Source organism: Loxodonta africana, chromosome 1, assembly GCF_030014295.1.
Source record: "Loxodonta africana isolate mLoxAfr1 chromosome 1, mLoxAfr1.hap2, whole genome shotgun sequence".
In the NCBI taxonomy this organism is placed as follows: domain Eukaryota; kingdom Metazoa; phylum Chordata; class Mammalia; order Proboscidea; family Elephantidae; genus Loxodonta; species Loxodonta africana.
This window is the reverse complement of record NC_087342.1, coordinates 174,446,517-174,460,179: the sequence shown is the minus strand read 5'-3', so window position 1 is coordinate 174,460,179 and position 13,663 is coordinate 174,446,517. Positions and strand designations below refer to the sequence as shown.

At 43.3% G+C, this 13,663-nt stretch overlaps 1 protein-coding gene across 1 annotated transcript in view; it reads left to right on the top strand.

Annotated features, from left to right (window-relative positions):
- Positions 1–253: 253 nt before the first annotated feature.
- The window catches only part of METTL24 (methyltransferase like 24), a 144,176-nt gene continuing 130,766 nt past the window's right edge, over positions 254–13,663 (top strand). The window contains exon 1 of the mRNA XM_003404294.4: positions 254–571. Within this exon, the coding sequence (XP_003404342.1) occupies positions 254–571 (318 nt within the window). The remainder of the gene's footprint in view (positions 572–13,663) is intronic.

The following is a 13,663-nucleotide window of genomic DNA, read 5'->3' as shown; positions in this document are numbered from 1 at the left end:
CTCAGTGAAGCCGCCTGCACCCCCGGGTTCCCGCCCTGCCCGCCGCCCCTCGCCCGCTCCTGCCTGGCTGGGGCAGGATAAGGTTACGCCGAGGCTTCCTTGGACGGGAGGAAGGGAGGCGGGTCTGAGCCCGCGCCCCGGCCCGCGGGGGAGTTTCCACAGTTTGCAGCTGAGGCCCGCGGGGGCACATCCCAGCTGCCGGCAGGGCGCCGCGCGCAGGACTCTGAGAGCAGCAGCGGGCCGGGCCCCCGCCATGACCCGGGAGAGGCCGCCCGGTAGGGGCTGCGGCGACCTGCGCCGGTGCCTGCTCGGCGCTGCGCTGCTGCTCGGCCTGCGGCTCTGCGCCGAACTGAGGCGCGCAGGGACCGGGCCCCCCGCCGGCAGCACCCCACCCGGCCTGGTCTCCCGGCCGCCCGGGTTGCACCTGCCGCCCGCGCCCGGCCCGCCGCGTGGCGCCAGCAGGAGGCAGGTGACCTACGTACGCAGCGGGCGCCGAGCGCCGCCGGGGGGCAGCGGGCGCGGGACGCCAGAGTCGGGCTGCTGCGCCCCACGCGGGCGCCCCCGCCGGAAGGTTAGTTACAAACGGTGCAGTCCGGGGCCTTAGACTAGGACCCTCCCCGTCCATGCTGGAGCCTTCCGCTCAGGGCTCTGCAGGCCGCCCCACTGGCACTTCCAAACAAGTCTTCAGCTTCTTTGCTTACTCTGCGCTCTCTTAAGAGGCTCCACAGGTTGCTTCTTTCAGTGCCCAGATACGTGGGGCTGAGACGAGTTCATTCAGTGTTCAACAAGTATTTGCTGAGCGTCACTGTGTGCCAGGCGTTCTTCTAGGCTCTGGGCAGCTAGCAAAGGGTGGAAAAGCCTTGCTCTCAAGACGCTTACATTTTAGTGGGTGGAGGTTCAGACTGATATGCAGAAAAAAGAACGGAGTTATGGTTGGTATTTATGCGCCGTGATTCTCCTAGTTTTCTCGTGGAGGCCTGGACAAAGCTGGGCGGGTATCCACTGCGAATTATTTTTCCATGCCTTTATCTCGGTGATGGCGATCCATCATCAGGCCTAAGAGAGATGTCCAGCTCCCAGCACCGTTTAGTGGGAAGTTAATTGGATCCTCGAGGACTGAAGTACTGTAATAACCTACATTTGGCTGTGTAGCTCCTCTTCCTGCCTCATTAACTTCTTGGCTCACACCTCATTGAGCAGTCCAGTTTTAACCTCTGAATTTTAAGTTTGCGGCCTCCTACCCTCCTTTGGAGGTCAGTAATTTCCATGGTACTTGGGAGTGAAAAGGTTAAGAATTGCAGATACGACTTTGCCTCGTCCTTATACCCGTTAACTCCTGCTTCCAACTCCAGCCAAATCCGCTGAGGGCTGAGGTAACCTTTTTTTTTTTTCTCATGTTTCATGGCTTTTCCTCTTTCAAACACCACTCCCCGACCGCCCCCTCTTGGGGTTGGGAGAAAAACTCATCCCTTGACTTTTCTGATTTATTTAGCTTCCCAGGTATGACCTATTTGAGCATATCACACCATTTTGTCTGCTGTTTTCCTTCCCTTCATTTCCTCCTAAATACTTGCTTTCCCCCTTTCCACCCATGGCTGTTTGTTTCTTTCTCCTTTCTAGGCAGTCAGCTGGATCATCCTGGATAAACTCAAGTTTTTCTCTCTCTCTCTCTTTCATGTGAATTGTTCATTTGCTCTTCGGAAGAAAGAAAGCAGCCACTTTGTTCTTCATGCTCCTAGTGCACTTTCCATATACCGTGTTCTGCAGTCAACACACTTTTGCCAAGAGTTTACCAGGTACCAGATGCTGCACTGGATGCTGGGGACACAAAATGAGCTCATAGTCTAGTGGTGCAGACGCTGAGCGCACACATCCAGTAGTGTGACCAATGCTGTAATAGAGGTCATGACTACAGAAGGATGTCCTCGAATATCCCATCCCATCTCTCAAATGCCCCCAGCCCCACCCTGTACTTTTCCTTTCACATTTATTCTTAGTCTCCATGCTTTTGCTGTCTCTTGCCCAAGAATCACTCTTAAATCTCTGTCTCTACTTCAGACAGCAGTATTGATAACTAGAACCTACCCTGCAAATGGAAAGGGTTAGAATGCAGATGCAGAATGTCGTTGGAGGAAAAGTTCACATGCAGTCCCATCTGGAGGTTGCTGCAATGATCTAAAGGTACCTGGATGGTGCAGATAGCTTGTGCTTGACTACTAATCTAAACATTGGGAGTTCGAGCCCACCAGAGGACGAAGGATCTGGTGATCTGCTTCCGTAAAGATTACAACCAAGAAAATTCTGTAGAGCAGTTCTACTCTGTAACACATGGGGTTGTAGGCTAGAGATGGTGGTGGCTTAGACAAGGTGGTAAGAAGTGGAGGTGGTAAGTGGTTGGATTCTGGATATATTTTGAAGGTAGATAAGGAAGGAGCCGGTTTATATTTTGTTTTTTGGGGGGAGGGGGAGGGTGGTGGTGGATGGGAATCAGGAGTTTAGTTTTAGATGTGTTAAGTTTGAGATACCCTTTAAGTGTACAGGTAGAAATGTCAAAGAGGCAGTGGATATATGAGTGTGGAGTTTGGAGGAAAGGGAGGCATCAGTGTACAAGTGGCATTAAGGCCATGAGACTGTATGAGATCAACTAGGAAGTGAGTGTGGTTAACAAAGGCAAGAGATCTTGAGTCTAAGCCCTGGGGCTCAGTTTTGTTAAAATTAAACTAGAAAAAAAAGGGAGAGTGGATGGGAGGAAATATCTAGCATATTTAGCATACATAGTGTCTGACTTGTAAGCACTCAATAATGGTAACTTTAATTTTCACCAGTCTGTCCAGCCCTTTGGCCTCAGTCATTCTCAAGATGTGATTTGTTAGAACCTATTTCCATTCTTTGGCTCAAGCTGATTTCTTTGTCTGAAGAACCCCCATCCTCCTTTCCTATGATTCATGCCCTTTCCATCCTTAAACATTCAGGTCAGGGTCATTGGAAACTTTCCCAGATCCATCCTGCTTCCAGGCTGATCTCTCCCCAGTTTGGGATGCTAACAGAAGTACATTCTGATTTGTTGTCTTGTAAGTGTTGTGATTTGGTAATTAATTTCAGATTGAATAATGTTTGTTTCCATGGCTGTTCTTGATGGGAAGGATTGTTTCCCATAGTGACCCTTTGTAAATGCTTTCTCCTGAGACACCAAACCCAAAACCAAACTCAGTGCCGTCGAGTCGATTCCGACTCATAGCGACCCTATAGGCCAGAGTAGAACTGCCCCATTGAGTTTCCAAGGAGCGCCTGGTGGATTCGAACTGCTGACCCTTTGGTTAACAGCCATAGCAATTAATCACTACGCCACCAGGATTTCCCCCAAGACACCAGTATATAAAAATATAAGAATTTTACTATTTCGGCTGATTATGTGTCTGTCATTTTAAATGTCTTTGGTTAAAAGTATGTAAGAATGAAGTGAGTGGATTTATTACTATTTTTAAAATGTTTAAGTTTTTAACCTCCTAAGGAAATTTTCCCTGGATTTCCTTCTACCTGTTATTTTCAGGATATACATTTCTAACCTCACCAAAGTCCTAGAAAGTGAGGATCTTGAATTTGTTTCATTTCCCCATTATTTAAAATTATTTGAAATATTCCTCAAAACTGGAAAGACCAGTTAATCTCATCTGCCCTTCCACTTCTGGGAACAGCTGAATGCTACTGATCTCCCTGTGGCAAATCTTGTTCCTTTTAGCCCCATATGAAGACATGGACAAAGAGAAGCTACACGCATTGTTAAGTAAATGGAATAATTAAAATCTGGAAATTATTTATCAAATTCCTTGAATCTTACCCTATTTAAATTCTGTTTGTTGAGAATATTGATAATGTTATTTAGGTTTTTGGTCACTTTGCCCTAGGTGCCTACCACATTGGTGAAGAAGAAAAAGTTACATTCTATTTTGGGGCCAGCTTTCTGGGTGGATGAAACCTGCATGAAATAATTGGGTTGCCGAGTGTTTCTTGTCACTGTGCTTCCTTTGCAGGTGTCAGAGACAGAAAAATTCGGCAATTATATTGCCACTTTAATCATAGCTTATGCTTCTCTTGAAGAAAATAATCTGTTGCAAAAGAGAGAAGTCTAGTCCTCGTAAAATTCTTTCCTCATCCCCTTCCTTCACTGAGCTGTGTAAGGAATAGCTCTAGATATTACGTCCTCTTTCATATCAGCAGTTCTAATCTTAAGAGCATTGTGAAATGAGGGCAAATGGTAGAAGATGAATAAATACTGCCTTTTCCGATTATGACCACCCTAAAAAAAAACCAAACCCACTGCCGTCGATTTGATTCCGACTCATAGCGACCCTATAGGACAGAGTAGAACTGCCCCATAGTTTCCAAGGAGCGCCTGGCAGATTTGAACTGCCATCCTCTTGGTTAGCAGCCGTAGCACTTAACCACTACGCCACCAGGGTTTCCATGACCACCCTAGAGCCTATATATTCTTGTATATTACGGAAGCTTTTAGCATTTCCATCAGAGTTCTTAATCTCCAAATCTCGCAGATTATGCATGCATAAATATGTCACTGTGATTTGTCCTTTCCCTTCTCTCTGCTGTATGTTCCTTTCCAATTTTTTTTTTTCTTTCTTAAACACATTTTACTATGAATTCCATATGTTAAGTTCTTTTGTTGGGGGAATTTATAGGGAACATAAAGATACGGTCTTCATGATTTATGCTCCTTTATGCAGCTCTGGCGTGTATGTTTTATCTCTTATAGGTTGGCAGTCAACCTAAAAGACAGCAGCAAAATACAGGGTTTATTTGCACAGAAGAGGCACTCAGACAGGAACCAAACTTTATGAAGAAATTTCTTCTCTCTTATCCGAGATATTTTACTTGACATTTATGTTGGAGAGAAAAGTGACTTCTGAGTCATGGAGCTACAGAACCCAGCAATATGCTATCTTAGTTTGTTAGTTACAGATCCTTTGGTACCGTGTGTCAAAAAAAAAGAAAAAGCAGTGGTTCCTATGCTCCTGAAAAACCATATGGCAGAATTTGGTCTTTCTTGCTGCTTCTCTTCCTCTTGGTTTTCTGATTCTGTGATTGTCTTCAAGAAGAGGAAAAATGGCAGCACATATCCCTTGATATATTCAACTGCTTTAAAAGCCTTTTACAAAATACTTGCAGGTAGGTTAGACTTGCTTGTAAAACAGGGCCCAGCAGTACTAGCCAGCTCCTTAGGTTTTTGCATGTGCACCCACATGTCTCTCCTTCAGGGAATAACATTCATCAGTCCTCTCACTCTGTCCTTAGGAGGCAAAGCATTTTCATTTTAAACAAAGTCCTTGAGAGCAATTCAATGAGCTCCAGCATATGTGGGTGTGAAATAGCAGTTGCTTAGTTTCATGAAGAAAAGCAGGTTTTTATTAAAACTTTGACGTGCCTTACAGGGGCAATAGACATCAGCAAGCTTTCCAAATCCTGCAGTTCCTCAGAGAGCGTTCTGTGGGCAAAGGAACTGCTAAATGGAGGTACCATTGTTTCTTAACAATCGGTGGTAGAGAGTTTAGATTTTTGCGTGTAATCTTAAGACAGGGAGCAAAGGCCCTGAGATCGGAGGGTGCCTGTTTGAGAAATAGCGAAGAGACTGGTGTGGTTAGAGGAGAAGCAAGTAAAAGAGAAATAGACTATACTATCAGGGAGGTAATAGGGGGTTGAGTGTGGAACCTAGAGACTTAGTAAGACAAGGAACAGAGGGGCCCCTAAATCTGCAAACAAAGTAACAAGAAATGGGCCAGGGCCCAGAACAATGAGGCAGGGTATCTAAAAATAGCCCACAAACTTCTTTAAAGTTGCCTTTCAGAAGCAGCTGGAGAAAACCAGGCCCAGGGACGTGAGCAGAACATCTACTTGTGACTATTGTGTGACCTTCCACCAGGGGCAGTGAGGGGCTATAGCCCCAGCCGGGGAATAGAACCCTGGGAGTGAGAGACTGCAGGCGTGACACCCTATAATAAGTCCTGCTATGAATCTCAGAGGCCTCTGGGACAGGAGCCATCTTGGAAAGACAAGAGCCATCTTGGAAAGCTGCTGTGCGCCCACCTTAGTTAACATACCCCCGCCTGTGCTATGAATAAACATGAATCTTTTGCCTGCCCAAGAACTTTTAAAACTCAGGCTCGTCTTTTATACGTTGCTCTAGGCCCTTCTCGTCTCTGCTTGCAAGCCTCTTCAATAAAGCTTTGCTCTTGTGGAAAACTGCGTGTCTTACCTGCTCGTTCTTGACCAGTGAGAGGCAAGAACCTTATTCCGGTAACAATTTGTCCAGTCCATTTTCTCCAAGGACGAGAGTGCTTTATCAGTTTTCTGAAATAGAATTGGATTTCCTTTTTAGTCTGTGAGCAGAATCAGAGCCATGTAGTTAAAGCAGAGACTGTCAGGAGTGGTAGGCATTTGAGTTTTTCCATCTGTGCAATGACATCTTAGGAGTCCTTGTACTTAGCATGAGTTTGGCTATTTATTCTGTGATTCATAGAATGTAACAGGAGCCTGCTTTGTTTACCATGAGGCACACATTAAGGCAGGAATCTACCAGCATTGATAAGCTTCTTTTAAAAGCAGCCCTTGGGGCTTATAGATACTTCTCCTTGGACTCAATAATGACTTGTGGAGTTTCTTGCTAAAAGAATGTGGGAAAATGTGCGGTCCAAAAGCAATCTTATCCTGTCCCAATGGTTGAAAGAAAACTTGAGTTTCCTGAATCTTACAGTCTGGGGCCATGTGTGCTTTAATAGCAAGCTGGGTTGCTAGTTGATGGCTTAGGAGGTGAATTTGGCCCATAATTTTATTTGGGCCACATGGTGTTCTAAGTATTTGGACATAAATATCTTTAGATGGTGCATATAGTGTCTAGTGGGCTCTAGCTTACCACTCTCTCCATTTACATGACCTCCCTGATGTCTGAAGACATTTGAAGTTGCAACCCCTGAGTCAGTTACTGTCAAAACTAGCAACAGTTTTTCCAAAAAAGCGACAAGCGAGGTTAATACTGCCAAACCCAATGGCAGCATGGTGCGTAAATCTCAGGTGCAAGTAGGCTGAAAAACCCATTGCCGTTAAGTCCATTCCGACTCAGAGAGAACTGCCCCGTAGGGTCTCCAAGGCTGTAATCTTTACAGAAGCAGACTGCCACATCTTTCTCCCATGCAGTGGATGGTGGGTTCAAACTGCTGACCTTTCAGTTAGCAGCTAAGTACTTAACCACTGTGCTACCAGGGCTCCTTAAAGAGGCCGAAGGTCCTTTAAAATTATTCCTGTTAAAGAAAAATGAGTTACCTAAGGGTGAAGCTGGATACTGGGGAGGGTAAGGTTGTACCTGGAGTCCCTGGGTGGCATGAATGGTTAATGTGCTTGACTACTAACTGAAAATTCAGTGGTTCAGACCCACCCAGAAGTGCCTCAGAAGAAAGGCCTGGCAATCTGTTCCCAAAAGGTCACAACCTTGAAAATTATATGTAGTGCAGTTTTACTCTACATTTAGGGAACCATGAGTCGAAATCCGTTCTACAGCAACTGGTTGGTCAGTAAGATTGTAATTTATTTGATGTAACTTTTTTTTTATGCAAACAAAACAAAAAAGGACTCTGGCCTAGCTTAAGCCAAGACAAAAAAAAAAAAAGAGAGAGAAAAAGGAATTATTGGGAAAATTTGAGGATTTCTCATTTTTTTTTTAAGAGTTAAGTAACCACTGTGTGGAGAAGAGAAGGAATAGGGCTGCCCTGGAAATCTCTGCTTTCTGAGTTTTTTGGTCTTCTCCCCCTGAGTCCTACCATTAGTGTAGCTCACCCCTCAACTCCCAGGTCTCTCATTCCAAATTTTAAGTTCCCTGGAGAGAAAATGGGCCAGTGTGGGACAGATATTCACCCTAGATGAACCAGTTCTGGCTCTTGGCAGCAAACATAGCTCTAGGGTCTCCACTCCCTGTGCTGGAAGCCATTCTTAGATACAGAGGAAATTAATGAAACTTCCAGTCAGCCACAGAAGTGTCTTCCATGTGGAGAAAACTTTTAAGTACTTGGTGTTACCTGATTAGGGTCCCTGCCCTGGAGCAGTTGAGCCAATGAAACGTACTCCTAGTCAGAAAGAGTGAGAACGTTTGTTAAGGGGATGCATACATCACCGGGGACCAGGCAGCAACATAGGTTGCCTCTGTGTCCCAAAATGCAGTTTTACATTAGAGCTTATATAGAATCTTACAAAAGTTACAAGTGTCTTTGTAGTCCCCTGCCAGACATTTCTTTATTAGGCTAAAGATATACATACCTGATACCCTGGCTCCAACTTTCCTGTGGGGGTTGTCTGCCACAGGTTGTCTAGACAGAACAAAAGGTTATTTGCATCAGTTTTAAAACAAAGAACAAAGTTATTAACATTTGGTCAAAACAAAGTCATTAACAGAGGTATGTGAAGGAGGCAGGCAGAGGAAGAACAATTTACAGGTTTATCATGGCCTTAGTTATGTTAAGTTCTCAGTTGCCTGTTTTGAAAAAGGAGAACACATGCTGCCGGGGGTTTTGGGGGTCACATTGGTATTGGTGAAATAAACTTGACAGCAACTGGTTTGGTTTTTCGGTATTCTTTGGTTATTCAGTATAATTATTGCATTGCTGTTTGCCCTTAGGTTTTGGGTTTTCTTATATTTTACTATGTTAGTTCAAGAAGATCCATTTCAGGATCTTATACCTGAACGTCTAGAAATAAAGTAGAGGTTTTTTTCAAAAATCTTAGAACCTATTATCTAGAAACTAGTTGGAGTTAGGTATGGATTTAGATATATTATCTATGCTCGTGTGTGTGTATGAATGTATATTGGTTAACGATTTCCCTATCTGGATGTTTTCTTATAGACAACCTCATTTCTAGGTAGCATTTGGCAATAAGTTGGCACTTTGCATCCTTCTGACTTTTTAATTCAGTAGGCATAATCGTAACAGCTCTATGTGTATTCAATATTCTTCTTCTTTTTTTTTTTTTTTTAAGTAAAAAGTTATTTGTGAGGACTTTTACTAGAGAAAGTAAATATAGTCAGTATCCAGCCCAGGTTCCAAGTTAGGGTTCTCAAACCAAGGTTAGTCCTATGTTCTTTGTTTTATTTTTACTTTTCCTGTCAATGTAGAGTTCCTTTGCAAAAAAAACCCTGAAAAATACTTTAGGGTATCTGAATATTTACAGCCTCCATTGCAACTGGCTAATTTGGGATTCTTGAACATACAGTTACTTCTGTATTACTTAGGACTCTTTCCATTGCAGGTGACAGAACCCAGCTGAAACTGGTTTAAGTGAAAATAGAGATTAATTGGAAGGGTACTGGGGTAGAACTGAAGGAAGAGCTGCAGAAACCATGTTGGCCCTGGGAACTTGAAGAGTGGAACTAAATGAGAACAGAAGACCTTACTTGTCCGTACTATCCATTACCACAGATGATGTTGTTGGTCGCCATGGAGTTGATTCCAACTCATGGAGACCCTATGTGTGGAGAATAGAACTGCCCCTCAGGGTTTTCAAAGCTGTGACCTTTTGGAAACAGATTGCCAGGCTTGTCTTCTGAGGTGCCTCTGTTACCGCAAATTGTGGATTCGAGCCTCCTGCCACAAGCCAATAGTGAGACAGGAGGAGGTAAGCAGCAAGAGGGCTTTATTGAACACTGTGTTCAAGAGACAGAGGGGGCAAAGTTTTCCCCAGCTTCTGTCTGCCCCAAGAGGACTACAAAAGGGTTTTATAGGGAGAGGGTCAGGGTTTAGAAATTCCCAGGAATGTTGATTCTTCTTTGAGGGGGATGTAATGATGAAGTGATTTATTGTTGACATCTTGCAGGCCTCTTTACACCATCCTGGTTTCAGTCACTGGATGGGTCCAGGTTTTGCTCAATTATCTCGGGTGCTGATGGTATCGCCCATTGTTTTTGTCACCTCGGAGAGAAACATGGTTTAATCAACAAAAAAATCTTGATTACCTTGTTTTTCTACAATGGAACAATCGTGAGGCAGATTCCAAAGCAAATAATCAACGTTTTGAAAGACTGAAGATTTTAATCACAGCTTATACAGCTAAACTAGAAAATGTATTCTCTCTTAATACTAAAACAGTACAGAAAATGTATTTTCTCTACTTCACCTCTGGGCCAGCACTTAACTGTTTGCACCAACAATATTTATTATTCTTGTTGGCCACACCTTTGAATATCCTTTCCGTGTTAGAGGTATTCTGCACCTTCCTAAGAAAAAAGCCAAAAAATATTTCCCTAGTTTTCCATGTGCCTAGATTAGTGCAGTTATGTGACCTAGGCTTCACTAATCAGACCCATCTAGAGGTGCAAAGTAGCAGGCGGTGTGCTGACCATGAGGTGGCCTGGTGCCAGGACCGCGGAGGGGTCTGGAGCTGCAAGTGCTCTGACGGAGGCCCGGGTGGTACAATGGGCCTTGGTGTCCCTGCCCAGTGGTGGGGAATGCAACCTACACTGGCTTGTCTGGAGTTATGGGTCCTTCCTGCACAGTGTCTACACTTTATTCTTTGTTCTGCCTCGAGATTCTGTAAGCCAATAAATCCTTTAATCAATTCCTTTTCTGCTTAAATAGCCAGAATGGTTTCTATTGTTTACAACTAAAAATCTTGACAGATGACTAAATTAGAACTGGCAGTTCAGAAGGTTACAACTGTAACTTTTTCTCCTTAATTTTGTTTCGGACCATATAATTCAGATTTTGGAACACCATGACCGGGAGCCTAGTGAACTATGGGCCGAGGGACCTTTCTCTGACAGGATAATAACATTTAGCTTCAGATGCTAAATTGCACAAGTCTGCTAACTAATCGTTAGAGACACCAAGCCCTATCTCATGACTCATTTGTCTGGGGTATGGGGAGGGGCTGGGGAGGGACAGTTTATGCTGTGGTCACAAACAACTCTTACCTCAGGCCTCATAATAAGGAAGGCCTGTTTCTTGCTCATGCTGTGTGTCTATTGTGGGTTGGCGGGGGTGCTGCTTTGTGTCGTCATTGTCCTCTCTCTGGACCCCAGGCTGGTAGCACAGCCACCATTTGGAACATTGCTATTACCTTGGCAGCGGGGATAAGTGGTCTGGAGGGTTTTGCATGGCATTAAATGCCCTGGCCTGGAAGTGACACACATCACCCCTGTTCACAATCCAGTGCCCAGAACTGGTTGCACAACCCCGGACAATGCAGAAGGCCAAAGGGCAATCCTGCCCTGTGCCCAGAAGTCAGAGACCTGGAAAGGTTGGGTGAACAGCACTCACCACCCACAACATGGTAAGCCTTCAATCGTCCGTGTCTAAATGGACCTGGTGTAGGTCATGTTTCACATTCACGGTTTTGAACGCCTCGCTGAATGTGCACATTCAACAGTATTTTATAAAGCATGGGAGGCTCTTTCGAGGAGACGGGAATCTGAAATGAAGCCGACTTCTGAGTTTAGCAGAACTGTGAAACCAAGACTTGATTTACATCTTATAAACAACTCTATGGCGTTTCCTGGAGATTGTTAAACACAGTGATTCTTGTTGACATTGTTTATGTTAGCTTCTTCAGCACAGAGCAATGATGGGATGGTCTGCTAGTCCTTTCTTTTGGGCAAAAAAAAAAAAAAGTGATTTATTTGAATAAAGCCATGAGTGTAAATGAGCTGAAGGCCTCTGATAAGACGAATAAAACTCCATTTCTATATCCGTCTTCATGGCAATCACTTAGCCATTTTTAGTTGGAGCTAGTTGAAAGACTTCTAAATATGTTTTCAGAATCTAGCCACAAATGAGAGGCACTGTTCGTGTTGTATAGTGTTTGCCATTGTGTATAATATGACAGCAAGTATTTTTTGTTTATTTTTAATCTACTCGAGTGGCATACAACAAATCACTTAAAAATCATAACTAGCAAAAATACATGCTTCTTGAGCTCAGTGTGATTAGGTTGTGGAAGGAGACTTCTTGATTCAGCAGTTTGAGGTGTAGAATTTAGAAGTCAGTGGAGGTAGTAACTGAGATACCTGGAGACCCATATCCATGTATTTACAAACATCATGAAATTACTTCATGATGATGCAGTCTCACCTACAAGGTTTTTTGCACTTGAGGTCAGAAGTTTAAATTCTGCTCCTCTACTTATTACTAGATCTGGACAAGTGGCATAACCTCTCTGAACTTTAGTCTCCTCCTCTGTAAAAAATTAGAAGCACTTAACTCACAGGGTTGTTGTGAAGATTAAACAAGAGCATATAGGTGAAAGTGCCTGGCATGTGGAAATAGTTCAGTAAATAAACATTGTCTCCGTTCAACCCTATGTTGCCAGAGTGGGACATTGAGTTTGTGAGTGTCAGGGTGTAGGCATGTGTGTCTATGGTGTATGAAACCCAATGTTTACTGGAATTTTTAATACTTATTTTACTTTTTAAAGCACATATAATATGCTTGCAGTCCTTGGGTGGTGCAAACAGTTAACACACTTGGCTGCTCACTAAAAGGTTAGAGATTCAAGTCTACCCAGAGGTGCCTTGGAAGAAGGGCCTGGCAATCTGAAAAATCAGCCAATGAAAATTCAATGGAGTGTAGTTCAACTCTGACATACATGGGTTTGGCATGACTTGGAATTGACTTGGCAGCTGATTTGGTTTTTGTAATATGCTTAGGGATCAGTAGAATATTAAAAAAAAAAATCAATAAACAAAATAACTAATAAAAACACATTCTTAAGTAAAAACTAGTATGGTAATAACATGTAAATTTTTATTAAAATTTTTATTGTAGACTTATTTCCTATATAACTCATTTATAATAAAATTGTTAAGGCTTACCTATTCATATCACTTCGTGATTTTTTTTTTTCTCAAAGCTGATGACAAATATCTTGTAGTCTTTTACAGCCTGCTGTTAAATAATTTTGGTTCATACTTGTATTGATTGTGCAATTGTGGTTCTAAACTCTTGAAATAAAAATTTCCCTCAAAAGAATGTTTAAAAACTTCATATTAACCGTATCACTTACTGCAACTCTTTCTGTTGTTTCTTTAGCTCAAGAAAGGCCAACTGGAGTAATCTTGAGTTAAAAAGCTGATTGCTCACTTGTATTTCTGCTCGTCTTCCACATTCTAGGTAACTAAGCACATGTTATTGTACTTAGTACTTTATATACAGCACATTTTAAAGAAAAACTCATTCAGCACAATAAACAGTACAGATCTTGCATGTGATTTTGGGAAATATAAGACCTTTAACCCCTACACGTCTGTCAATTTGTTATACTGTGGGGGCTGGAGTGTTGCTGTGATGCTTGAAGTTATGCAACGAGTACTCGAATACCAGCAGGTCACCCATGGCAGACAGATTTCAGCTGAGCTTCCAGATTAAGACAGACTAGGAAGCAGGACCTAGTAGTCTACTTCTGAAAAGAATTAGCCAGTGAAAACCTTAGGAATAGCAGCGGAACATTGTATGATATTGTACCAGAAGATGAGCCCCTCAGGTTGGACCGCACTCAAAAGACCATTGGGGAAGAGCGCCTCCTCAAAGTAGAGTTGGCCTTAATGATGTGGGTGGAGTGAAGCTTTTGGGACCTTCATTTGCTGATTTGGCATGACTCAAAATGAGACGAATCAGCT